This window comes from Haliaeetus albicilla, chromosome 12 (assembly GCF_947461875.1).
Source record: "Haliaeetus albicilla chromosome 12, bHalAlb1.1, whole genome shotgun sequence".
NCBI lineage: Eukaryota > Metazoa > Chordata > Aves > Accipitriformes > Accipitridae > Haliaeetus > Haliaeetus albicilla.
In genome coordinates, this window is record NC_091494.1 from 30,422,889 (window position 1) to 30,448,715 (window position 25,827).

Sequence of the window (25,827 nt, forward strand, 5' to 3'; positions counted from 1 at the left end):
AGTGTGTAAAGTGGAAACAGTTATATGGACTTGGTACCATTGACATCCCACAAGCCGATGTTCCTGGGACCTGCTGTGTGGTGTTAGATAGGATGTCTGTCCATTTATCCTGATCCAACTAATCTAATCTCTGCTAGGGCTCTGTGCTTACTTTGTTGAATTTGATATTAGCCATCAGTAAAGCTGCATTAATGCCATGAGATACTTGCTCTATTTCTAAATGCATCGCTCTTTTGAATGCATTCTGTAAAAAAAAGTAATTCGGGTTGCCTGGCATGAGCAGTCATGGGGAGGTAGTTTCAAGGTTACAAAAAGGAGGAGTTCTGGATATAAGTTTTGAATTGACATGTATGCCCTGCTCTTAATAGCTGCTCAGTCACCAGGTCTGTGCAGGACGATGTGTCAGGTGATTTATTTGAGTAGTTGCAACTGAAGCATCTTGGATGCTTATGAAGAAGTATTTATAGACATATGTAGTAGTGAAGGCTGCTGCATGAGGTGGATGATATGATCTCTTGTGTTCTTTTCAGCACCATAATTATGTTACATAATTTCTTTACAAAGAGGTTTTTGTGTAGCTTAGAATGGGCATTTAGAAGTTCTTATTAAGAGTCCCTGACTCAGCAGTTTAGTCTTTATTAGATGAGGTATTTAAGGATACATTTTGGCCAAGCAGCATCTACAGAATTTAAGTGGTCACTTAAAAAGTAAGTGTTTTGAGAAGAGGAGAATGACTGTGCTCAAAAGCACCAGAGATCCAGGAGACCATCATGCCTCTGCTGACAGTGCCTAGTAGCTGGCAAGATTAAGAACAGGGTAAGCAGGTAGGGAAACTTCCCCCGAATACTCTCCTTGTATCTAACGATTTATAACTCAAGGACTTCGAGAGGCAGGGGTCATGCGTTTGTATTTAAAGACCTGGATGGATTTTTTTTCTCCCACAAACGTTCGGTTGCTTTTCTGAACTGCTGTGAATTTTTATCATCTGCATCCTCCTGCAGCAGGGAGTTACTCTGTGAAATGAGGCAGTGTGTGAAGAAGAATCCCTGTTTGTTGTAGCTTTGCAACCTGCCAGGTTCATTTGGGGATCTTGAATTCCTGCATTGGAAGAGATGAGATGAAAACCGTCCTTTCAAACTCACTCTCTCCAGACCACTCCTGAGCTCACAGGTCTCCGTTATACTCCTTCTCAGATAACTTTTCTCCAACCTGAGAAGTCCCAACCTTTTTATCTGTTCTTTGCAGGAAGCTGTACCACGTCTGTGGATTCCTTTGAGCACGAATCATGGTTCTGATGCCCTCAGCATGTTGCCATGCAATGGACAGGGTTAGCCAGGCCTTTCCCCTGTCCATGACAGTCCAGCTGCCTGGCATAAGGCTGATAATTATTTCAATAGGAACTGCTCTCATTTTGTGCTTTCCTGCTTTGTGTTATATAGCTTGGCTGACCTTGACGAGTTCATAAAAACTGCCGATAAAGGTTTGAGCAAAAAGGTTGAAAAAGGCGATTATGATGGCTTGGTGGAGGTTATGGGTCATCTCCTAGCCGTTAAAGAAAGGCATAGTGTTGCCGATGCCATGTTTGAGCCCCTGAAGCAAACCATTGAACTGCTGAAGACATATGAGCAACAGCTGCCGGAGGAAGTCTATAAGCAACTGGAGGTGGGTGGAAACTTGTGGTGGACACACCAATTTGCTGAGTAGCAGACGTCAGAGTGTGAGCTTGAGAGCATTGCAGGAATATTTAGGACCCCACTCCCTGTCATTAGAGGGCCTCAGTGGATAGTATTTTGCTATTGCAGGATGTGCCTTAATAGCTCTAAATTTTGGAGTTATATTGAGATTTTTCTTTTAAAGCAGAGATTAAGCCTTTTGTTATGTATGAAAAACATAGAATTGCCTGCTCCAACTCCCAGCGATTACTCTTGAAAAAAATTAATGCATTTTCAAATACATCTGTTAATTAGGTTGAATTATAATTATTTTTAAATAAGCCAGTTCTTGGCAACTGTGGAGATGGGAAGAATAATGTTGGCAGAGGAGTTGCCTTCTCATAGGACTTCAGTCCTTCACTGGGTCTGTAAGACCAAATCTGCTTGGCCCAGAGGACATCACTGGGAGCAGGTTATGAAAGTACTTTGGCACCTTTCCACATCTGGCTCTGATGAATCAGGGGTTTTTGGGAAATTTTTTCTGGAAAGGAGACAATGAGATGGAGGTTAGAAAAGACTGCGAGGTGCCCAGCCAGCCTTGGGGAACAGGAGACAAGCACTGGCAGCAGCCAAGATGTTACAGTGGAGAAGCATGTGGCTACGTGCTGATGGATACCCTATAGTCATGGGGTGCTGTGGGCAGAGGGGTCTGTGTAGAACACAAGGTTTAAAGCAGGAGCTTTTGGGGAGATGCTCCTGCCTTATGCACCTGTGCAGCAAAGGCTCCAGTTCTCTGCTGTAGGCTTGGATGGGAGCTGAGTGGGGTGTAGCAATCCCCTAGTTTTCTGCTTGTGCAACCGTGATCCGTAGGTGGTTGGGTCACCAAATCTGGAATAGTTAAGGGTTCTAAAGATACCTAAGTTCCCACAGACTCCCTGAAAACCAGGACAGCTGCATTACATGGATGCTCTGGCTGCTGCAGCAGCTTCAGTCCAGCATAAAACATGGTGCTGTGGGGAACCCAGCTCTGCTAATTCCTCTGCCTGAGACCTGCTTGTTTGGTGCCTGTTTGTGCAAGTACAATCAAACAACTGATTTATTTTTCTGATAGAAGAAATGAGGGATGTGGGGCAGCCATTCAGATGCAGGAGATAGCAAAACAGTTTTGTTCTTTCTGGCAAGTGACAGCAACACGTAGTTGAATGATTCATTCACTCCTGTATATGGTGGGGAAACCAGAAATAAGTTCCTCTAGGTACTGCTCCCTCCATGACTGTGAAGATGGATGGGCTGGAGCTGGTAGTTTGTGTGAGAAGGACAAGGAAGCAGCTCCATGTGTGCCCTGCTGTGGTCATGGATAGTGATTTCTATTAAGACTGGAATATAAAGTGTCAGAAAGAGACCCGTCAGGAGGGACTGGCCCTGCTCTGGCCATCTCTGCTGCCTCAGAGCTGCCTCCAGGTTATTTCCCTTCTTTCCATAGTGTTGGTGGGTCTCCATTAATCTCCTCAACTATGTGAACTGGGATGAAAAGAAACCCAAAGGCTTCCCTGTGGGCTTGCACAGTACATGGGGAAGTGGGCTTTCTGAGAGCAAAGTACTGGGACTTGAGTACAGCAGAGCCCTTGGCTGGTGTCAGTATCTGGGCTGAGACACTTGCAGCTTGGATGCAGACCTGAGAAAGAAACCAGTCTTATTTACTACTAATATTATATACACAGGGTGAAGGGATTTGCCTCAGAGAGCTCTCTAGAAGCCCTTCTGGTGTAACATCTTCTTCTGCTCTAAGAGCTGGCAGGAAGTTTCCCAGGATCTGTTTCTTAATTAGCTCTGGGAAGCCAGACAATCTGATGAGCTTGCATCCATAGCCCATCCTCCTGCCTTCAGCCACTCCCAGCAGGCTCTGTGTCCCGCTGGGTTTGGTGTTAGGATCGCTGTTCTCTCTCAAGCATGAACTATCCTGGGAACCCAGGATCTAGTCTGGAACCCTTCTTCTGAAGTTACTGAACATGTTTTTACAATCAGAGCAGTCAGTTATAAGGTCTCAGTCTTCATTAGTCTTCAAAATTGTGAATAACTGCTAAGTTTTATCCCAAATTGTGTGTTTAGCCTTTGCATCACAACAAAACTTCCTTATAGTTTTAGACATGGAATCTGTTGCTTTTCCTGTTCTGTGATTATCCATAACAGATCAGATGCATTGCATAGCAAATACTGCCTACCAGCATTTCAATTTTGCTTCCAGGAGCTGCCAGAAAAATGGAACAATATAAAGAAGCTGGCGATAGCTGTGAAACAGCATGTGGCTCCTCTGCAGGCAAATGAAATGACGGTTCTGCGCAAGAGCTGTGCGGCATTTGATGTTGAGCAGCACAGATTCAGAGAGCGATTTCGGAAAGAAGCACCGTTCAGGTATGGGCAAATTACAGCATCAGAGAAGCCCTGAGGAAAAAATGCTTTATGGGATCCTCTCCGAATGTCCTGAGGACATATGCTTGAGCCCTTGCATACATTTCCTACCTTCTTACAGTGTTGTATCTGTTGTGCCTGGGCTGTTTTGTACCTGGGAACACTGTCCAGTGTTAGCAAGAGATTGCATTTGGATGCTGAGTGCACAATATCGCTTTAAGGTGGTGTCAGTAGTGCCATGTGGCTCTACCATCAATGTGTACTATAGACATTTTATCTCTGCTTTGTCTCTTACAGGCACTGTTTGTTTTATGTTTTCTTTAGAAGTTGTTACAATATCACTTATGAAGAATAAACATTTCTTTCTAGGTTTGACACTGAAAAGCCTTATCAACTGCTGGATGCAAAGCACATTGAGATTAAACAAATGGAGTCAGCAATGACCTCGATTTATGAATCAGCTGGTCTGTTTGAAGTCATGGTGCCAGATTATAAACAACTGAAGCAGTGCAGAAGGGAGCTGTGTCTTCTCAAAGAGCTCTGGGATATGATCTCCCTTGTGAACACTAGCCTTGATGACTGGCAGACCACCAAATGGGTGGATATTAATGTGGAAAACATGGATCTGGAGTGTAGAAAGTTTGCAAGAGAGATTCGGAATTTGGATAAGGAAATGAGAGCATGGGATGCTTTCACCGGGCTGGACAGCAAGGTGAAGAACATGCTGACAGCTCTGAAAGCTGTGGCAGAACTTCAAAATCCTGCCATTAGAGAAAGACACTGGAATCAATTGATGCAAACAACGGGTGTGAGGTTTGTGATGGACTCGGACACCACGCTGGCTGACCTCCTGAAGCTCAACCTGCATAACTTTGAGGATGAGGTTCGTGGCATTGTGGACAAAGCAGTGCGAGAAATGAGTATGGAGAAAGTCCTGAAGGAGCTAAAAATGACTTGGAGCACCATGGAGTTTCAGTATGAGCCTCACCCACGGACGAACGTCCCATTGCTGAAGTCAGATGAAGAACTCATTGAAACTTTAGAAGACAACCAGGTGCAGCTGCAGAATTTAATGACATCCAGATATATTGCTTTCTTCTTGGAGGAAGTGTCTGCATGGCAGAGGAAGCTGTCCACCGCGGACTCCATCATTTCTCTCTGGTTTGAAGTGCAGCATACATGGTCTCACTTGGAGAGCATATTCATAGGCTCGGAAGATATACGGGCACAGCTTCCCAAGGTATGAAACCCCAAATCCTATTTTTCCTGTTTGGAAAGTGTTGAAGAAGAGCCTCCATTATACAAAATAGGGTTATCTATAATGCCAAGTTCTCCAAAACAGGGCTTTTCTCCCGCTGCCTTGCTTTTTTGGAGGCTCCCTTAGTGCTATAGTAGTTTCCCTAGTGCTGCCCCAGGATGTTTTTGTACTGTAGGTTGTGCTTGAGCCATGCTGAGAAGCTGATTTTCTCCCCTCCGCCACTGCATAGCAAATACAGAGTTCCTGGAGACTGAGCACGAAGCTGCTGGCTTCCTTCAGTGCTGCAGGCGTGTTCCCTCTTTCCTTGGAGGGAAGAGGACCGGGATAATTACTCAGACATTGCAAATCATCAAACCAGAGCTGGACCAGGCAGCTTTGGCAGCATCCCCTTCCCTGCCTTCAGCACTGGTGAAGGGCGAGAGCAGCTGTTCTCCCACTCCTGCTTCGGAAAATGGAACAGAGTTGTCATTGGTGACCTCCTCAGGGGTGTCTTCGAGTCCAGCTTCCAGTCTTATTCCAGATTCCTTTGATTATTAAGAAAATCTTCCAAGCTTGTTCCTGGCCCTGCTGGACCACTTGCAGCCGTGCTGAGGAACCTGCCTTTCACTCATGAATGAACTGCAGTTGACCATGTCACTGCCGTCCCCATCCATGTGCAGCTTCACTGACAGCACTGCTGGGGTACTGACACCCAAGAGGGGGTGTGCACAGCCCAGTGACACCCAGACAATAGACCACCCTGTCTCCATCCCTTCACTCTGGTCTGCTTGGACTGTTCCTCCCTCTGCTTTGGAAAGCACTGGGCACACCTCACTTACTGGGCAATATATACAGGTGCTAATAACCAGTGCCCTGAAGGCTGTACTGTATGCCAGCAAGCTGTTAATATCCAACAGCTATCTAATGGCATGTATGAAATCGCATCATGATTTAAATCTGCATCCTACTGGGCAGCTGTCTGCATCTCAATACTTGTCTGGCAGGTGGCACGAATCAGCAGCCTCTTCCCTTCCCTAGAAGAAAAGATGGAGCTCAAAGCCTCTGGAGGCTGAACCTCCTTGGGATGCATCCAGGGCTGGGGGAGGATGTGCTGGTAGGGCATGGGATGCACATCAGAAGCTGGCTACACGGCTTGCATGCAGGGAGGGGCTGAACCCTCCAGCCAGAGCCTTGCTACCGGGGCTGAACACAAGTTAATGTGGAATTGTTACCAGGAAAGCTTGGAGCACTTTTATTCAGTGTCCTGGCTCACTTGGGAGGCCTGGCTTGGGAAGAAGGGAGGAGCAGAGACGTTTTGAACATAGCTTTTTTTATTCTTTACTGTTAACTCTAGAAATTCAGGGTCCCTGTAGGTGCAGAGCATTAATTGTCAGCATGCTCCTCTGGTGCCAACGTGGGGCTTCCATGGCCTTACTCACGTCAAGGAAGGGCTCTCCTCTGCAAGTGTCATCATACCCAGTTCAAGGATGGGCACTGGAACTCCTACATTGTAGCAAGAGGGGAAGAGAGAACTCAAATGGAGTCAGTAGCCTTTCCCCCATATGGGAGCGTCTCCTGCTGCTGTGGCCAGGGAAACTTGGTATTTCATCTGGACATGGGAGAGGAAGAGTTAAGAGGAGACATTCAAAGGGGAGTTCAATCTCAAGAAAGTGGTTGGTCCTAGGCATTGGCTTCTGCATGGATCACTTTATCCATGAACCCTTTGGGATACAGTGAGAAGACGGCAAGTGCCTGATTGGAGACTTGTTTCAGGCACATGGCTGGAAGAGCCCTTCTGAAATGGTGGAGGGGTCCCTCTGCACTGGACAGGAGGCTCTCCTCAGACAGTCTTTCTCCTCAATCCAAAGACAGCACCCAGAGGATGGGATCTTTTAGCACAAAATCAGTGTTTTACAGTGAATGTTTTCCTTTTATTGCTTTTTAGGACTCCAAACGCTTTGAAGGGATTGATGTGGATTTTAAAGAACTGGCGTATGAAGCTCAGAAAACCCCAAATGTAATTGAGGCCACCAATAAACCAGGTCTGTCCCAACAACTGGAGGACATTCAGAGTAGGTAGGTAGAACTTCAAAAACCCCAGGATTTTGGCAGAGACTGGGATCAGATGTAAGAAGTTTTTTAACCTGTGCTCCAAGGCTTTCTTCCTAGACTGTACATACCTTGCATTCACAAGTTGCAGCACTTCTGATCTTTCTTAAGTCTTTTTATTTGTGATCCATCACCCTGAGGCCCCCAAAGTGGAGTCTGGCTTTGTGTATGTGCAAATTCTCCTCCTGAATATTGATTTACACACATACAAAGCTAAGCATTCAGCTGGTTTTAATAACAGATGACCTCACTGCCACCCCAAATACAATGTCTTAAATATCTATTTAGCAGTCCAAGCAGGGATATCTGCAGCGAGCTGAGCCCATGTTCTTTAATTTACAAAATTATCTCTGCATGTATACCCTTGACACATGGTATAACTAGACTCTCTGAGAAAGACCTTAGTGTCTTGAGATGGATACACTTCTCACTTAACATATGAGCTTGTCTACTTGGAACACACTTAAAAGTTAATATGATAGCTGTTGCATCAGTAATAACTATCCATTTAAAATAAAGATTTATTTTATTTTTTTAATCAGATAAGGCCGATGTTCCTCACAGAGGACATGTTATTTATGAACTTTGTAAGCTCAGCAGCAGTTTAGTATGAAACACTGAAAGATTCATTTTAGATCGGAGCAAACAAGTTTCCTTTCAGGCTTTCGCAAACACAAAAAACTGATTAGGTCTGAATCAGACTTTAAAATGTGGCTCATTAGAATAAAAGCAGTTATGGAAACTTTCATCCCAGTGTTAAATCACCTGTGGCAGTTATGAGCTTGTCTAAAACTGTGGGTCAAACTGCAAACCCTTGCTAGCCCCTTCTTCCACCTGTGTTTCTGCTGGTTTTTATGAGGCTTTTCTGACTCTTAGGCTGTTTAACCCTTGGGAGTAGAGAGAGATCTATGAGTTACTATGTGCTACGTTGATCTGTTTGGAAAATGCTGTAGACGACCAGCCTGCAGGCTCAGCTCATGTCTGCCATTTCCCCATGGTAGAGGAGAATCTGCTTGATAACCCAAACTGTGTAGCATGAAACCTGAAAGGATAGTTACCCACCTGTCCTGGGCTCTGTTTATCTACTTTGTCTCCCCAGGTTGTCTCTGTGTGAGAAGGCTTTGGCTGAATATTTGGACATGAAGAGGTTGGCCTTTCCCAGATTTTACTTCATTTCTTCTGCAGATTTATTGGATATTCTTTCCAATGGCACCAACCCACAGCTGGTAAGCTTTGTACTGCATCACCTTTGCATTTTCCAGCTGTCAGTAATGTCATGGTGGAAGATGCTGTCTTGGGACTTTCCTGTAGCTTTTCCTTTCTTGAGTGCTTTTTCTCCCACCCTCACTTGGATTAATAATAATTCTTTCACAGCTGGCCTTCATCTGTCATCTTTGAAAGGCAACATGTGCACTGTATGTTGTCTGATCTAACCCTGGTGATACTTGCAGATGGTTCTAAAAGCATAGCACAGGGTAGAGCTGTTTCTGGTGTGATAAACACAGTGGTTTTGTTTCTGCTGGGGTACAGTGAGGTTGGAGGAAACCATCTTTCCTTGAGGATCTCAGCCAAAACTTTTTGCCGACCTTGGATCCCCAACCTGGGATGTCACCAAACAGCATCTGCTGTTGAAAGAGCCACAGACTGGGCATTCAAATGTGGAAATGTTGACAACTGATGGCTTGGAGAGTTCCCTTTTTTTAGGCAGAAGAGGCATTTGCTAGTCAGCCACTTCTTCCTTCCCCCATACAAAGGCCTTTGGGATGTCCTGATTATAGGGGGATAGAACAGCACAACCTGAAAGAGGTAAGACAGCTGGTAGTCAGACAGTGGCTATGGCCAAGGCAAGCAAGTAGATCTCTTGGGTTGCCATCCACCCCTGTGCAGCTCAGGGGCCAGGCTGGGCATCTCACCTCCTGCCCGGGGCTTCTGTGCCCTCTGACTGAGAAGGTTTCTCCTCTCCAGGCTGGGTTTCTAGGGACAGTGCCTGAATGCCAGGCATGGGGAAATCACACCAAATATACCATTCCGACTGTTGACTTTGGTGGATTGCTGGATCATCCTGTGAAAGAACTTGTAGTAACCTTCCTGTTTTAGGAAATGGCTTCACTGTGCTCTTCCCCCCGTGGCCCAGAGGAGCACAGACACTTCCTATCTCCCAGAGTTCAGAGGATTCAGTCCTGAAGATGTTTTTCCATACAGAGCATAGCAGCATTAGGGTTGATTATTAATGCTACAGGTGTTGCTGTCAGGAAACCTTGGCCACTTTGCCTGGCAAAACTGTGCTCTGGCTGGTGTTGTTTGGGATGCATCGTTTATCCTGAGGTTGGTATGTACAACCAATGAAAATGTTCACAGCAAATGGAGAGTGTTGGATAAGCAATGAGTTCCTTATTCCATCCTTCAGTAGTGAGTAGTCTCACCCTCTTTAAGCTTTTCATCATTTTCATCGTTCAAGTGAGCACATGAATGGAGCAGGTTTGCATGTGCATTTGGAAATGCTGTTGTTTGCCTCTAAACTTTAACACTGCTCATATCTGTTTCTGCTGCTGGGTGATTTCAGCCCGCAGAGTATCATAAATACATAGTTGATTGATACTTAAAATGGAGAGAAAAAAACACAGGAAGAGAAGAAAAGAAAAGATACTGTGTTGAAATGCTCTGCGGAGTAAGAAGAAATTCCTGGTGTTTTCTGTTATTCAAAACTATTTGCAGTAAAATCAAAGTAAATGTCAAGTAGGCTCATACATGGTTATGGTCTCAGCCTTTCCGCTGTAGTTTCAAAGTCTGATCATTCCTAAAGGAGGATTAAATACACAATGATATTATCTTCTTGAACTGGGTATTGAACTTGTGCAGATTCAGGTGTGCTCAGGGCTCTGGCGGCAGGATTGCACTAAGTGCTGGGGTATGTCCGAAGCCCTGCAGACTGGCCAGGGTCTGGGAATGGACAGTGGGGATTTATGAGCAGAAACTTCTAGACATAAGAAAAGGTTTCTATAGTTTACTTAGGATTTGAAAGGAGATATGCTTACCAGGCGGGGTGCTGAGTGCCTTTTGCTTCTCGAAGGTACTTAGCACCTTCCAGGATTTGGCCCTGCTTGAATGTGCATAAGAAGACCACTGAGCTATATCCACCTGCAGGATAGCTTGAGAGGAGTGTTGTAATCCTTTGCAAGTCAGTGAGTCAGAATTAAATGGGCAAGTCCACCTGTCTTTCTGTGAAAGCATTAGAGCACCATGCATCATGGGCTGTTCTCATTTCTCATCGCACCCATGGGAGTCCGTCCACCCCCCTGTCTCTGGCTGTCATTGAGAGAGGCAGCTCCTGTCTGGGACTGCTTTGTGAGCTGACCCTTGCCATGGGAATGTCAGTCCTGGGAGAAGGCTGCCTTTGTTTGCAGTGGTATGTGACACACCCAGTGATGTATTTGTGTGTTATGTAGTGATCTGGAGCATGGGTGACCTGCTCAGCTCCCAGCAGGAAGATGCCGATGTTAAGAGCCTGCAGCAGTGATGCTAGCATCTCCCTGCTGGCTTTTCAAACTCAGCTGGGTGTGAACAGGAAAGGACTGAATTATTCTTTTCCTTCTGGAAGAGCGCTTTTGGTCAAGATGGGTGTTTCGTAGGAGGCATGGGTAGTTGAGCTGTTTATCATGGGTCTTGGGCAGAAATAAAGGTCTGTCTTCTCCATGGAGGAGAATTCAGGACTTCTCATTGGCACAGAATTGATTTCTAGTAGTGAAAAAACAGGAAGGTTCATAGTGAAAAAAACTCCACAGTGTGCTGAGAATAGGATGAGGTGGAGCAATGGCTAGAGACCTCTCATCACTACATGTAGGGAAATTTGGGCTAGGAGGTCATACAATGCTTGAATGTTTTCTGTGCTCTTGCCCTGTATGGGAGATTTCCCAGTGGAGAAATACGATCTATGAAGGCATGTCTATTTTCTAAATGATGTAGAAGTAGGTGGAAGTATTGGGAGAGACAGCAAGATGCTTGCGTTGGCAGTATCCTGGCCATGTACGAGAAGGTGTGGTGCTACCAAGATGTCCAAGATCATGCTTTGTGAACATGATTATGCCTCTGACATGTATGATGATCTCCATTCTGCTTGTCCTGTCTCAGTTGCTTTTTTTATACAATTCTTTTTGCAGGTGCAACGTCATCTTTCCAAACTCTTTGACAATGTGGCCAAGATGAAATTCCAGCTGGACTCTGAGCAAAAGCCAACCAGGGTTGGCCTGGGAATGTACAGTAGAGAGGAAGAATATGTCAGCTTCAGTGAACCCTGTGACTGCAGTGGGCAGGTGAGAGGGAAGACCTTGTCTATCTAAACTGTCCAGTGGAGTCTGCTCTCCTGCCCCTTGTGTGGGCATCTGTTGCTAAGACACCATAGAGCTTCACTACTCTTCCTTTATGTGTGAGAAAGGCTGGAAGAGGTAGTGTGTAATTTAATTCCTCCTTACGCCAGAGTCCTTGGTCCCACTCTGGATAGGTCCTTACTAAGGTGGGGCAGAGGTGTCATAGTCCACTCTGGGAGAGAGAGCTGTGGCCTTTTTCTAACTAGTTTTTTTTTATTAGAATTTTTCTCACATTTTGAAGGTTAGTCTTACAGCTCGTTACAAATATCCTTGGTAAGGGAGGGGATGCAGACTGAAAATAGACTAAGCTATTCCATAGTACCTCTGTGTGGGTATCTTTTGAAAGAGAAGGCGTTTCTTCCTGTTTCCCAAATCTTCCTTCTTTCATAGGATAAGTACAAAATGTAAGAATCAAGCTACTGCTCAGCTTATCTGTCCCTGTAGTTGTACCTTTCTCTATGGACTATTAGAGGAAGCTAAAGTACGTACTACCAGCTACTGAGCTCCCCGGTGATGGAGCTTGCTGCATTTAAACTATCTTCTCAGTGAGGACTTTGGAAATACTAAATTCAGCAGGAATTGTGTTCCCAAGTTTGGCAGCAGCTTCCTCTTGCTCCTGGCAGATTGTGCCCAAGTTCCATGAGTGATTCTGTCATGGTCTGGAGGTGGAACGCACCGAACCAAATTACTCATCAGTAGAGAGAGTACGTTTTGGTTTCTCCTGTAGCTGGAGTTCAAGAAAAATCTGCCTTGTATTCTTGGTGTCTGGAAATAGTTGCTAATCCTGCAGTACCAGAATTGGCTAAATCCACCCAGTCTGAAGGAGGCTGTGAGGCTTGTTTAACTCAAGAGTTGAGATGCTTCTCCCATTCCCTATCTTCAGTAATTACCACAGGTATTTAAGAAGAGCAAATGTGTTACTGTGATTTAATCTTTTCTCCAGGTTGAGGTCTGGCTGAATCATGTACTAGACAGCATGAGGGCTACTGTGAGAGATGAGATGACAGAAGCCGTCATGGCTTACGAGGAGAAGCCGAGGGAACAATGGCTCTTTGACTATCCTGCCCAGGTATCTGCCTCTGCTCCTTATCTCTACTCAGGCTGGCATGTGGGAAAGGCAGCTCTTGGCTTCCCCTTCAGTTCCCTTCTTTCAGTAATGGCCTCTAGCTGTAGCAGGGGATGTTTCTGGCCTCTGCTGTGCTGTCCAGGAGGGAGGAAGGATGAGTTGTCCTTTATCCTGGCAATCTCCTGATGGAGTTCCCAGGCTGAGCAACATGCTCTGATTGGGGCTCCAGGGATGATATGCTCTTGGCTGGCTTACAGAGCTCGGGGACTTGGACAGTGCCTGCTGCACCCCATGGGTGATGGGAAGTCTATACACCCAGAGGAGAGAGAGGTGCAGCAGAAAAACAAAGTGGTGAGGCCTAGTGAGAGAAAAGAGCCCCTCAGATGCACCTCTGACAGCCTCATGGGCTCCAGCTCTTCCTCTCTGCTGTGCCAGGCATGTGAAGGTGCTGATTTACCAATAAGTAGCTGCTAAATATGTCTACCACTGATATGATGTTTTAAATGAATGTCATGGGGCAGATCCCTGTTGTCCTCTCTGCTGTGACTACTGTATGAAAAAATACTTAATTTTATGTCACGGATACTTCATCCTTGATTTCCCTGTGGATCAGACACTCTTGAACGTAAAGAAGCTCTGGTGTTTTCCCTGATACTGAGCCAGCCCATTTCCCTAGGTGGCTCTTTCCTGCACCCAAATCTGGTGGACAACCGAGGTTGGGATTGCCTTCGCCAGGATGGAGGAAGGCTACGAGAATGCAATGAAGGAATATCACAAGAAGCAAGTGACCCAGCTGAACACCCTCGTTACCATGCTGATTGGGCAGCTCTCCAAGGGTGACAGGCAGAAAATCATGACCATATGCACCATTGATGTGCATGCTCGGGACGTGGTGGCAAAGATGATAACGCAGAAGGTTTGTGTTCGCAGCTCAACATGGTCCTGTGCTGGGTGTTGGAGCAGGGGTTACAGGACCGATAGACCAACCACAGGCCATTCAGATCACTGCCCGCCTCAGTGGGAGATAACACGACTAAATTTACTTCTACAATGTTTCCGGTAAGGAGGCAGAAAGGCACCATAAGCCTGCAGTGCTGTCCTGTATCACAGCCATGCAACACCAAGGGGCTTGTACTTGCCACATTCACACCAGGAGTGACAGTGTGGCCCTGTGTCCTGTTGCCAAGGCACATGTTGGTGGATGATGGCATGTTGGGAGACTGCTGGATGAAGTCTCAGTTATGTCTTTAGAAAGTAAGAAGTAACATTTGGGCTTTTTGTAGCCTCCTTGGTCTGGTGTGGGGCCACAGGGACTGTGTTGGGACTCCTTTGTCCTGCACACCACTCCCACACCACTCCTCTGGCCTTGACACTGTGTCAAGTGTCCAGCCCTGCAGGTGGGTGGGAAGGTTCCCCGAGTGTGCTGGATTGTGGCTTTACCCTCATCTGCGTCCTCTCAGAGGCAGCCAGGCTGCTTGCAGGGTTTTTGGCTTCAAGGCCCAGCTGGGCTTGGTGGTGCCTTGGCCCAGTTTGTGGTGAAGTAGTCCATCTGCTGGGCCTGCCTGCTGGTTGTGCAGAGAGCACTGGCCATGGCTATCCCTGTCCCCCTGTCCCCAGCCTGTTTCCCTGGTGCAGTCTGTGGCCCCTTGCTTGTCTAGACAGTCTCTGCTCTTTCTCTCACTCTGTTTGCATTATCAGAGCTTCTTCACGGCTTGCTGCTTCTTAAATCTCCTCTTCAGGAGTCTCTTTGTGCTGCTCTTTCTCTTGGGCATTCAGTTTTTCCTCTCCGACCAATGTGGTTACTAATTTGGTTCCTACCTTCTACTGATGGGAGGTGGGGAGGTGACATTTCTCACCACGTTATAGGGAGGTGACCTTCCTCACCACACCTGCCTTTGCAGTGAGGACCAGTCCATGCCCAATGAAAACTTCACTGCAGTCACCATTTTGTCACCTGAGCTGTGTGTGCCTGGCATCCCTGGCCTTCCCGTGATGGTGCTTGTGGGTGCGTTGCAGGTAGACAACGCCCAGGCGTTCATTTGGCTGTCACAGCTCCGGCACAGATGGTCGGATGAGGAACGGCACTGCTTTGCCAACATCTGTGATGCCCAGTTTCTGTACTCCTATGAATACCTTGGCAATACCCCTCGGCTTGTGATCACTCCACTGACCGACAGGTAAGTCCCCGGGAAACATCATCATAGCTGGGCTTTGCCATGCAATTAGAGAAACAGCTGCCAACCAAAGATGGATTTAGTTTGGACACCCACATCCCTCTTGTTCTTCCTCTGTGTCCCAGCAGTCCAGTGACAGAGCTCTCTCACCTGGTTTGTGATTTGATGGTGTTACCCTCTGGGGTATCTGTGCCTGAGATCCCGGGGTGAGATTCAGCTCACTGATTAAGACACTCACTTGTGGGTGTCTGCCTGTGCGCAAGATATCCACACCCCAAAGAGTTGGTGAGTGTAGAAAGCTTTCATCCTATCTTAAAGTAGACATCTACCACTTCATTCAGTTGTCTCAATGGGGACACCTAGGGTGACTTGAGATGCTCTGCATTGTCCCACCTGGCTTCCAACTGCCAGTCCAGAAGCGTGCAAGTCTCCTGTGGACCCCTTGTCATATCTTTTCAATCTATGTGACATTTCAGTAACCAGGAGGATCTCAGTTGGCTCTAGTAACCTGTGTTAGTCAGCTGAGCCAAGGCCCCATGCATTATCAGGTTTTGTTGGCCATATTGACTACAGCTCTGTGGCTTATACAGGGAGTATAGACACCCACATGTGGACACCTCCCTGGTGTCCATCATCAGCATGATGGAGAAGCTTTGGGGCTTGCTGCAGCATTGAGTGGGATCATTCATAGGCCATCTGAGCAGATTTCTGTCAGTTAATGGGGAATGGGATCCTTTGGGCTGGGCACTGGGAGGAGCACTGGGAAGCAAGAGGAAGGTCTTTCAGAAAAGTAGACCTTTTCTCGTACTATCTGGGACATATCCAATATCAATGAGTGGTATGAGGATCCAAAGAAAGTACAACATGGATGTGAAGAGGTTGAGCAGAGCCCGGTGGAAGACAAGTATCTCTTGGAGAAAACACAGCTGGGCAGAAGTGGTAATTAATGCCCAAGAGGACTTTAGCTTAGATATGCACCCTGCTCATGTACAGCTTTTCAGAAGATAGGGTCTCCTGAGTGCATTGCCCTAGTGCCATTTTTCTGCAGCCAAACAGTGACCTGTTGAACCAAGTCTTAGTATCTTTCCTTTTTTCTTCATCCTTCACTGCAAAAGATGTTACATCACCCTGACCCAGTCGCTGCACCTAACCATGAGCGGAGCACCTGCGGGCCCTGCAGGCACTGGCAAGACGGAGACTACAAAAGATTTGGGGCGAGCCCTGGGCATCATGGTGTATGTGTTTAACTGCTCCGAGCAGATGGACTACAAGGTACTACTCCCACCTCGGCTGCAGTGCTGTCGTGTGGGGCTGGGGATGCATGGGGCCCAATGAAACCTGGAGGATGAGAGTAACCAGCTGAGATCGCTTTGATCCATCACCTCTCCTCAAATCCTTGCTACGTTCCTTTGTGCTAAGCACCTTTTTCTCCTCCTCCCTTTTCTTCTCTAAGACTTGCACAAGGTTCTTCAGGAGGCAGAGGCTTGAACTGTGCTCTCTGCCTTGTTACGCCTTTCCCTTCCATTCTGGAGTTAGATTCCGTGTAAAATGCTTCAAAACTTTTGGCCTGTTCAGTTGAGACCAAGGCTGTGCTGATACTTTGACCCTGGTCATTTCTTCTTGGCGTGCTCGCAGGCTGACAGGCCCTGGCATGGGAAGGGACCTGTCCCAGTTTTCTGAGGATCCTCTCCCAGAATAAGGCCAAAATGTGCTGAGCCTTCAGGCACTGCAGAACGCTTAATTGTTAGGCTGAGTCTTGCTCTCTGCTGGTCTGGCACAGTACAGTGATTTTGGTAGCCTCAGATCATATTTTATTCAGCTTATGGGCTCTCCCAGGAAGTGGGGCTGTCAGTAATTCAGCACAGGTGACCTTTAAATGAAACTAAGGCACAGATATATCGAGAAAGTGCAATTAGCAAATCAAGTGGCAAACTGTGCAGAGCTATAAATATTATAATTGAGTTGTGCCTGCTGTTTCCATGCACTTTTCTAAATACCCACAATAGACTGTAAATTGCTATAAATAAACAGGCTGGGAAATAAAATCCATTTTTTGCTGGAGTTGATTCCATTTGTGATTTCACTCTTGTAATTTTTTTTTTTCCAGTCTTGTGGGAATATTTACAAAGGCCTTGCCCAGACAGGAGCCTGGGGCTGTTTTGATGAATTTAACAGGATCTCAGTTGAGGTCCTTTCTGTGGTTGCTGTACAGGTAAGTGGAGTAACACGCGTAAATAAATACAAACAAGGCAGAGCCATGCTGCAGCCTTTAGAGGAAGGATAAATAGGGAAAGTACATGTTTCTGGTTTCAGTTCCCTGTGTAGGCAGGTGAGGGATTATATCCCAAGATTAATCACACGAATATCACAGCACTGACAATATGTAGCAGTAATGTGCTGCAAACGTTTTTGTCACTTCTTTCCTTTGCCCAGTTACAACATTTCTCTTGAGGCAATTCTTTACAGCATCTTTTCCCAGATCAGTGTACACTGTGGCTCTGTACCTGTTCCTCCTGAGGAAGACACTCATGTCATTAATATGGTGTGAGATAATTGCAGCATATCATTTTAGGGAGGAGAGCTGCCCTGAATTATGGCTACTCAGCTTGCTATGTAGGGAAAAATTTTCATGGAGGGGAAGGGTGGTGTCTGGGGCAGATCCATGGCTTGCTGGACTGTTGGGGGTTGCTTATTGCCTTCAGTGAGGCACAGGTTGTGTGTCATATTCAACAAATAGGAAAACATTCAGAATTAATTTTCTTAACGCTTACCTGTCACCAAGACTGTGCAGTCTTCTTTTCTTCCTTCTCTTTTCATGTGGCTGTAGATTTAATTCCAGTGTCTATAAAGAGAGCTCTGTGAAATGGCTTTGGAGGGTATTCCCGGCCGAGTGGTATAATTCCTAGGAGGAATGTGTGCAGCCCTGTGGGTGCAGCACAGTGTTCCTGAAAGCTGGTGTCAGCTGGGTGACACTTGATAACTGGAACCTGCAGCAGATCTGCATCCCTTGCTTACATGCTTGCCTAGGTTACCCCGACAGCCTGGGATTGAACCTAGGAGAGAGCCATTTGAGCTGTGCCCAGCTGTGCGTAGGTGTTTTCCCTGTAGAATGATTTCTCATCTCCTCCATAGTTCAACCGTTCAGTGCATTTTATTGGTGAGTCCCATATGAAGCACAGCGGCAGCCCTTGGAGAAAGGCTGGAAAGGAGACTGCCCTCCCCATCAGGCTAGAGAGTCCTGTTCTCTTGTGCTTATATATAATCTGCCTCCTCCTATATATAATTTTCCTTCTCCTTCCCTTCCTCTTACTGGCTCATGAGGAAATCTGGAAATATTTTACACAGGGGAAAGGATTGCAGGAGGAGAGGGGCTCCGTACCCTGCTCATGCCTGCCCAGTGGGTGGTTGAGGGGGCACCCAGGGTAAGTCCTGCGGGTGTGAATCCCTTCTGGCAGGGGATGAAATCTTGGGCAGCCCACGTGTAACCACAGGGCAGCAGGATGAGAGCAGGCTCTGCTACTGCTTCTGGCCCTTGCTTTGAAGGACAGCTGTATCTGGATGTTGTCCAGATCCTAAATCTCATTGGTATCCTCTGAAAATGCCAGGTAAATCCAGCTAGCAGGGGAGTTTGAGTGGAGGGGGGGTGCTCAACTGCACTGTCCAGACTGAGACAACTCTGGCATGGGCAGAACTGAAAGTTTTGAGCCTTGGGGGACTTCAGTGCTGAAAACTGAGGTGCCAAAGTATCTAAGTTCTTCTGGACCCAAGTGTCAGCTGAGTGCAGGTTTTAGGATCCCAGTGTCTGACTGAGGTGCTGAATTCTCCCTAGACCCCCTTTTGGGCTTGGTATTGCAGAACAAAAGATGTAGAACCCAGAAGTTTCTACACTTTTGTAAATGTTTCAGTCAAAGACATTGTTCCTGAACCCCTCCATGAACTCCTCACTCTTCTCATCTCTCTCTCACTCATAATTGGTACTTTATGTGATGTCCCAAAGAAGCCCCAGGCGGGTACAGGAGTTTATGTATCGTTCCCTCTCAATTTCTCTTCCGTCAGGTTCTAGTTTAAAGTTGTCATTGAAAAAAAGTCTTTGAGGATCTTAAAATAAAAAGGGAAGCTGAACAAAAGAAGCCCAGATATGACTCAACTGCTAATGATTCCCTCGCTCCTGGCTGGAGCGCAGCATCTGAAGAAAGCAGCACGGCTGTCATTCCATCATCATGTCTCCTGGCTGCTATTAAGAGTGTAACCATGGCGATGTTTAATTGGCTGTCTTAGTCATGCAGCTAATGTCGATATGGTTCCTTACAGAGAAAAATTCGATTAATTGCTTAACTTTAAGATGGCAAACAGCAGTAAGGTTAGAGTAGTGAATATAGAGAGATTTATCCTTCGCTGAAGTGCTGTTTGCAAGAAGGTGATCTAGCTTTAATAAACTTGCTCTCTTCGGAAGGTGAGGAATGAGAAGAACAAAGCTGCAATCAGGCAAATATAAAAGCCAATACAATATTAGTGAGTGAAGGTGTCAGGGGAGGTCTTACAGCTTCTGCCTTGTGGTTTTGGTTTTAAATCAAGCATCTGATGTCCCAAAATCTTTCATAGCAATATCAAGCGATCAGTTTGCAATTGAGCTGAGGCTAAGTTTATTGGGAAATGCTGCTCCTTTTCTGGGCCTAATCAAGGAACAGAGCAGGCACAGGAGGGTTTTGGGCTGTCATGAAGAGCAGTGGGGAGAGGTGAAGATGGGTGGGGGGAATCAGGGGCCTGTATTGGGTCAGACTCTTGGGACTGCATTTGGGTATTGGCTGTGTTGTGGATGCCTGGACAGCCCTGCATCTCATCTCAGGTATCTAGCCTCCTGCTAGGTTGGGAAGTTCAAAGTGATGATTTAGCCTTTGGTGGTGTTTTTGCTGTGAGATGTGCTGAGAAGTGTCCCACAGGTGATGTCAAAAGCCAAGGTGAGATGCAGGCAGCTTTGGAGGCATTTCCTTCTCCTGAGCTGCACTTCCTCAACATTGTGAGCATTGTCTTACAGAGCAACAGGGCAAATTCTTGCAACTTCTTTGCAGTTTGACTGCCCAGTCTCTTCAGCTCTCTTTTCTGGTTTGTCAGATTTCGATTATGATGGGAGATTGATATTGCCATACAGATTTACTCCAAACAGCGTATAAAGCTTTATATAGTCAATAAAAACCCCAAAACAAAACAGTGATAAGCCCCAGTCATCATGGGGCCAAGCGTAAGGAAGGCAGCACTGTTGTCTGGTGTGTTTTCCATAACTGAACACCAATACTATAACACTGTCTTTGTTTCTAGGTGAAGAGTGTGCAGGATGCAATACGGGAAAAGAAGAAATCCTTCAGTTTTCTTGGAGAAGACATTAACTTAGTTCCCTCAGTAGGCATTTTCATCACCATGAACCCTGGTTATGCAGGGCGAACTGAGCTACCTGAGAATTTAAAAGCTCTCTTCAGGTGAGTGCAGGTCAAGGTTTGTGACCTGTATTATAAGACTGGCATAAATTGTCTTTTGGAATATCCAGGCTTGACTTCATTTCCTTGGGGAATTCACTTACATCGGAGTCTTGCGGATAGTTTCAGCCTTGCACAACAAGCCTGGGTCTGGGAATGCACAGTCAGGGCAAAGGAGCTCTGTCCCTTGCGATGGGAAAGGCAGTGTGTGACCTGGCTCACTGGAGAAGACCTGGAAGATAAAGCTACAAATCCACTGCCCCTAAGACCTGTAGTCAAGAAATACTTGTTCTGCAATCTTTTCTTGCTTGTCTTTTTAGGCCATGTGCGATGGTTGTGCCAGACTTTGAGCTGATCTGTGAAATTATGTTGGTGGCTGAGGGATTCATCGAGGCCCGGGTGTTAGCCAGGAAGTTCATTACCCTGTACCAACTCTGCAAAGAGCTCCTGTCCAAGCAGGTGAGCCTGCTTCTGGGGCTCCAGTTACAATGAAGCCTGTTGATCTCCAAAATCAGCAGGAACATGGCACTCTGCCACTCACTTCATGGCTAAAGCTTCACAGCTTTTATTTAATGACTGCATTTGCACTAGCTGCTGGGAGAAGAGGTGGTTTGTGGTCATCAGGGCAATGAAATTTTCAAAGTGCTTTACTGGAGGATCTGCAGGGACAAAAGCACTTGACCAGCTGCATTAATGGGAGGGATTTTTCAATGGGCTCAAATGGCACCATGTTTGGGGTAGTATCGAGTGACCCTTTGCTTTCCGGTCTCTTCGTTCCTATTGATTGTCCTGCCTGCAAGGGGTTTATGATGTGTGTCCCTCTCTGAGTTCAGCCTAACAGTTCGCTGTCGTGTCAGGTGTTGACAAAGTAGGGTCACTTCCAGTGCAAAGCTCTAATTAATCAGATTTTTCCTTGTCATCACTTGCATAGATCAAAGCTGGGCTCAGTGAAGAGTTAAATCAGGACTCCAGATGTAAAACCTGATCTTGGCTGTGCCACCATGAGGCTGGGTGGGAGATGCCTTGTCACAGAAACTTTGTGCGGTGTCTTGGAGGTCTTGGTGGAAGCTGTGGCCTCCCACACAAAGCAGTCAGCTGTTCAGCTGTGCTCTGGAGGGTCTTAACAGAGCAGAAAGATAAAGAGTTGCTTGTTGGCTTGAGAGTTCCTGTCACGCCTCTTTGTGGTTCTTTTTCAGCAATGCCCTTACTGGCCCCTGGTATTCTTGTGATGGGCAGAATGGAGAAACTTGGGTATTTGGGGCCTCATAATGGACTAACAAATCTTTCACCTTGGTATCTCCTGCAGATCCAAGGGTCTGGCTGGCCTTACTTTAGCTGCTTTATGATTTACGTGAAACAAATTACTTAGGTCTCCAGAGTGCAAGTCCTACTGCTGTCTTACTGCCAACTCAGAGCCCAGATAATGGTATGAACAGCTGAATTATTTGACTCTCTAATATTGTCCCTGATGGGAATCTCACCTACTGAAATGGAAATCAGGTAACTTAGGCTGGTGGAGGTCTCTGGCCACAATGCAAATAATGGATTTGGATGTATTTCTATTGCTGACTTATCTGGCAGTTTAGAGCTGCTGGTTCTTACCCCTGCATGGTGGTGTACTGTCTAAGCATAAACTCATCCCTCTTTCCCCCCCCCTCTCCCCCCATGCAGGATCACTATGACTGGGGCTTGCGTGCAATCAAGTCAGTGCTAGTTGTTGCCGGTTCCCTCAAACGAGATGACCCAGAGCGACCCGAAGATCAGGTTCTGATGCGCTCACTTCGTGACTTTAACATCCCCAAGATTGTGACCGATGATGTGCCAGTGTTTATGGGGCTGATTGGGGATCTTTTCCCTGCGCTGGACGTGCCTCGGAAGCGTGACCTGAATTTTGAGTCATTTGTGAGGCAAGCTGTGCTGGACCTCCGGCTGCAGGCTGAGGACAACTTTGTGCTCAAAGTAAGACCAAGCGATCTTCTGTTGTACCTACACCAGCACCAAATCATTTGGGTTTTCTCAACCATCTTTGCTTCTACAAAGAAGGCTCTGCACAATATTCCCCTTGCAGGCAGACCTTGATGGAGGACCGGGTCAGCTCTGCTGGGCCTGATGCAGTTGCACCTGCCCCTAAAGCCAGTACTGGCCTGGTTCCTGAGTTTACAAAGGGGCTAACTCTTGTAGGCTCATGAAAGTGTGGCCCCTGGAGAGTAAAGCCTCATTGGCTGATGGCTGTCAGATGTAAATAGTGCTGGAAGTTTGTCTGCAGGCTGAGGATTTCACCCATCATGATTAGAGTGGGTAGACCAAAACCAATGTCAAATCCATTTGTTTCTGGGTCACATCTTTCTAAAGAAGAGGCCCAATGGGAGCTGTTTTGTAGATCTGAACTTCAGTTTGGCATCTTTGTCTAAAATTTAGGAGTGTTTTTTTTCAGGTGGTGCAGCTGGAGGAGCTGCTGACAGTCCGGCACTCTGTCTTCGTGGTGGGTAATGCAGGCACGGGCAAGTCTCAGGTGATGAGATCCCTGAACAAGACTTACCAGATAATGAAGCGACGTCCTGTCTGGACAGACCTCAACCCCAAGGCAGTCACCAACGATGAACTTTTTGGCATCATTAACCCAGCAACAAGAGAATGGAAGGATGGTAAATGTCCTTTTATGCCTGAATTTGTAAAGAAAGATATTTTTAATGAACTTCCTGAGCAGCAGCAGGATGACTGGTTCTTTGTATGTGGGTCTAAAAGCCTAGGTGCTTGTCTGCTGCTCACAGCCATGTGAGAGTTTGTTGTTGAAAGGATACACAGGATGTTTTAGCTTTTTTATCTTCAAATGGGAAGTATAGCATAGACTTGCTTTATCCTCTTGCCATAAGAATAATTATCATGTCCATTAATACCAACACTTACAAGTTCCTAAATGGGGCAGGCAGTTTTTTGGGGTTAGCTGGACTGGTGACGGAAGAGAGTTCCTTCCTGCCCTATGGTGTGCACTGAGGCCCCCCAAAATGTGCCATCCCTAGGTTTCCATAGCTGGTAGCACACATGCAGCAGCCTTAAAGTGATGTTTTTCCACTTTAATATTGCTGCCCCATCTCTGTAGTACACTAGCATTTGCCAGTCTGTTGATCCTGATTGCTCCTGAGGAAAATAAGATGAGCATTTAAAGCTTGCTGAAAGATTACAGAAATCTGGAGTGAAAATGTTCAGTTGTGACTAATACGTAAAGGCAGCTTTGATTTACGTGTGTGGCTGGTTTGGGAGGTGTGGGGGAGGTAAGGGAAGATGTTGCCATAAATCATCTTTGGTCAGAAGTCTGCCAGGATATGAGCTGCCACCCACTTCCCCTGGCCCCCGCCACGGACCCCTCCTGACCCCCTGCTTTGCTCCAGTGCCAGGGTTAATTTCTTTTTAATTGTAATTACAGACCCTAAATCAAAGTGACAGAGGGAAGTGTGGGATACAGCCTGAACTCTGCAGACTGGCTGCAGCAGTGACTGCAGATCAAGGACTGTGGGTGGCACTGAACAGCAGGAGGGACATTTTACAGGTGGCTGTCCAGCGGTTTCTAGCCTGTAATATTTCAAGGGAACTTACAGGACTCCTCCCTGAGGTTTCAAGGCAAATGTTTTCTGCATTAACCATTGCTGGAAATTTTGTTTCTTGTTGTCAAAGACCAGCAAGGCAGTCTTCACCACAGCCTAACAAGAGATGATGTGTTCCCTTATGGATAAGCCCCTTCTTTTCCTCTTCCCGTTTTCATCCTGTCACTCCTTTCATTATCAGGAGTTGAAAAGGTTATACATGTTAGGTGGTAAAAGGCCCCAGAAGGGAATCCTAAAAGTGTCCTTTGTAGAAACAAACTCTTCTTTTAAATCCCAAGACCACTCTGTGGTGTGGATGCACAAAGTTAGGAGAGAGGCACTTTTCTCTCTACCACTGTCATGGTGTATATGAGGGAAGCATTGATGCTCAGAGACAGTAGCTATTTCTGATACTAATGATGTTGGAGCAGTTTCCAAGGCATGTGTCCAACATGTGAGGAACTGATCCGAGGCACAGCCAGTGAATTGGGGTTTTTTTGACCTGATCTCAGAATCGGATACCTGTTTCAGGCGAGCTGTCCTGCATTGTTGTGCACAAGCTTTTTCTTCAGTCATATAATGCCACTAGCTGTTCCTGACCTGAATCACAAAGCAATAGCTTGTCCTGGAGAAAAAAAAGTGTGCTTGTCACAATTCACCAGAAGAGAGGCTTTTTTTTAGTGTTTGCCTGATGTTTTTTCATGAAGACCAGTGTCTCCCTAGGTATTTTCACATGTAGAGGAGAGCGATAGTTTTGTGGAGTTTTCATTTGCTCTGCAGTACTGCTGCTCTATTCCCAGCCTTCTTGCTCTTCTTAACATTCATTATTTACTCCCCTTGAGACACTGTATCCTCTCTGTCTCCTTGATTTTACTGACATTTTGTTCTGTCATTCAATGTCATTCTGTACTTGTTCTCCCCTCAATCTCACTAAAGCCATGACCCAGTATTTAATGCATCTTGATTTCCCTGATATACTTCGAGCCACAAAAAAACATTCATAAGAATTTTCAAGGCATATTCAGATGGTTTTCTCTGCATTGTGTAATTCATACCTTCTTTTGCCTCTGAGTATCTGCTCTTCACTTTTCTTATCCCTTATGATTCTCGGTGGGAAGGAAGCTCGTGTGTAGGTCTGCAGTCCTCTTCAGTGGTGGTAACTGATAATGTCTTTTTTCTTCAAAGCAGACTAGACCCATATAGTGTTATATTTATGTACAGATGCATAGAGTTTTGAATGCTTAAGAGGAAAGCATTAATTGGGATAATTTTTAGTAAGTTACTAGAGAAAACTGTTAGAGCAGGTGGCAACTTCAGTGTTCATCAATATATTCCTGTCACCCTCCCAGGACTGTTTTCATCAATAATGCGAGAGCTGGCCAACATCACACATGATGGTCCCAAGTGGATGGTACTAGATGGAGATATTGATCCAATGTGGATTGAATCTCTTAATACTGTGATGGATGATAATAAGGTAATGAATATAAGTTAAAGAAGCAGGTATTCCTTGACTGCGTGTTGATATTCAGCCTAGGAGAAGTGCAGATGCTGAAATAACACCTTCTAGAATAATGCAGTTGTGTGTCTTGAGATATACCAAACAATATTGCATAAAGAAAATGATGCATGGGAGAAATAGCTCAAAGCATGTTTTCACTGGAGTTTCCCTTTCCTGGAGAGTCAGGCTCATGAGTAACCACAAATGCCCTGATCGTAACTTCAGGCTCTTTAAAAATAGAGTGGGGTCATAATCCTACACCT

At 46.1% G+C, this 25,827-nt stretch overlaps 1 protein-coding gene across 2 annotated transcripts in view; it reads left to right on the forward strand.

Annotated features, from left to right (window-relative positions):
* The window catches only part of DNAH9 (dynein axonemal heavy chain 9), a 209,550-nt gene that overhangs the window by 30,799 nt on the left and 152,924 nt on the right, over positions 1–25,827 (forward strand). For both annotated transcript variants that reach the window (XM_069798868.1, XM_069798867.1), the window contains 16 exons: positions 1,440–1,662; positions 3,898–4,064; positions 4,431–5,301; positions 7,244–7,374; positions 8,507–8,633; positions 11,565–11,717; positions 12,715–12,840; positions 13,514–13,753; positions 14,854–15,014; positions 16,127–16,283; positions 17,119–17,223; positions 20,328–20,485; positions 20,803–20,941; positions 22,154–22,441; positions 22,917–23,127; positions 25,413–25,540. In XM_069798868.1, coding sequence (XP_069654969.1) covers positions 1,440–1,662; positions 3,898–4,064; positions 4,431–5,301; positions 7,244–7,374; positions 8,507–8,633; positions 11,565–11,717; positions 12,715–12,840; positions 13,514–13,753; positions 14,854–15,014; positions 16,127–16,283; positions 17,119–17,223; positions 20,328–20,485; positions 20,803–20,941; positions 22,154–22,441; positions 22,917–23,127; positions 25,413–25,540 — 3,385 coding nt within the window. The remainder of the gene's footprint in view (positions 1–1,439; positions 1,663–3,897; positions 4,065–4,430; positions 5,302–7,243; positions 7,375–8,506; positions 8,634–11,564; positions 11,718–12,714; positions 12,841–13,513; positions 13,754–14,853; positions 15,015–16,126; positions 16,284–17,118; positions 17,224–20,327; positions 20,486–20,802; positions 20,942–22,153; positions 22,442–22,916; positions 23,128–25,412; positions 25,541–25,827) is intronic.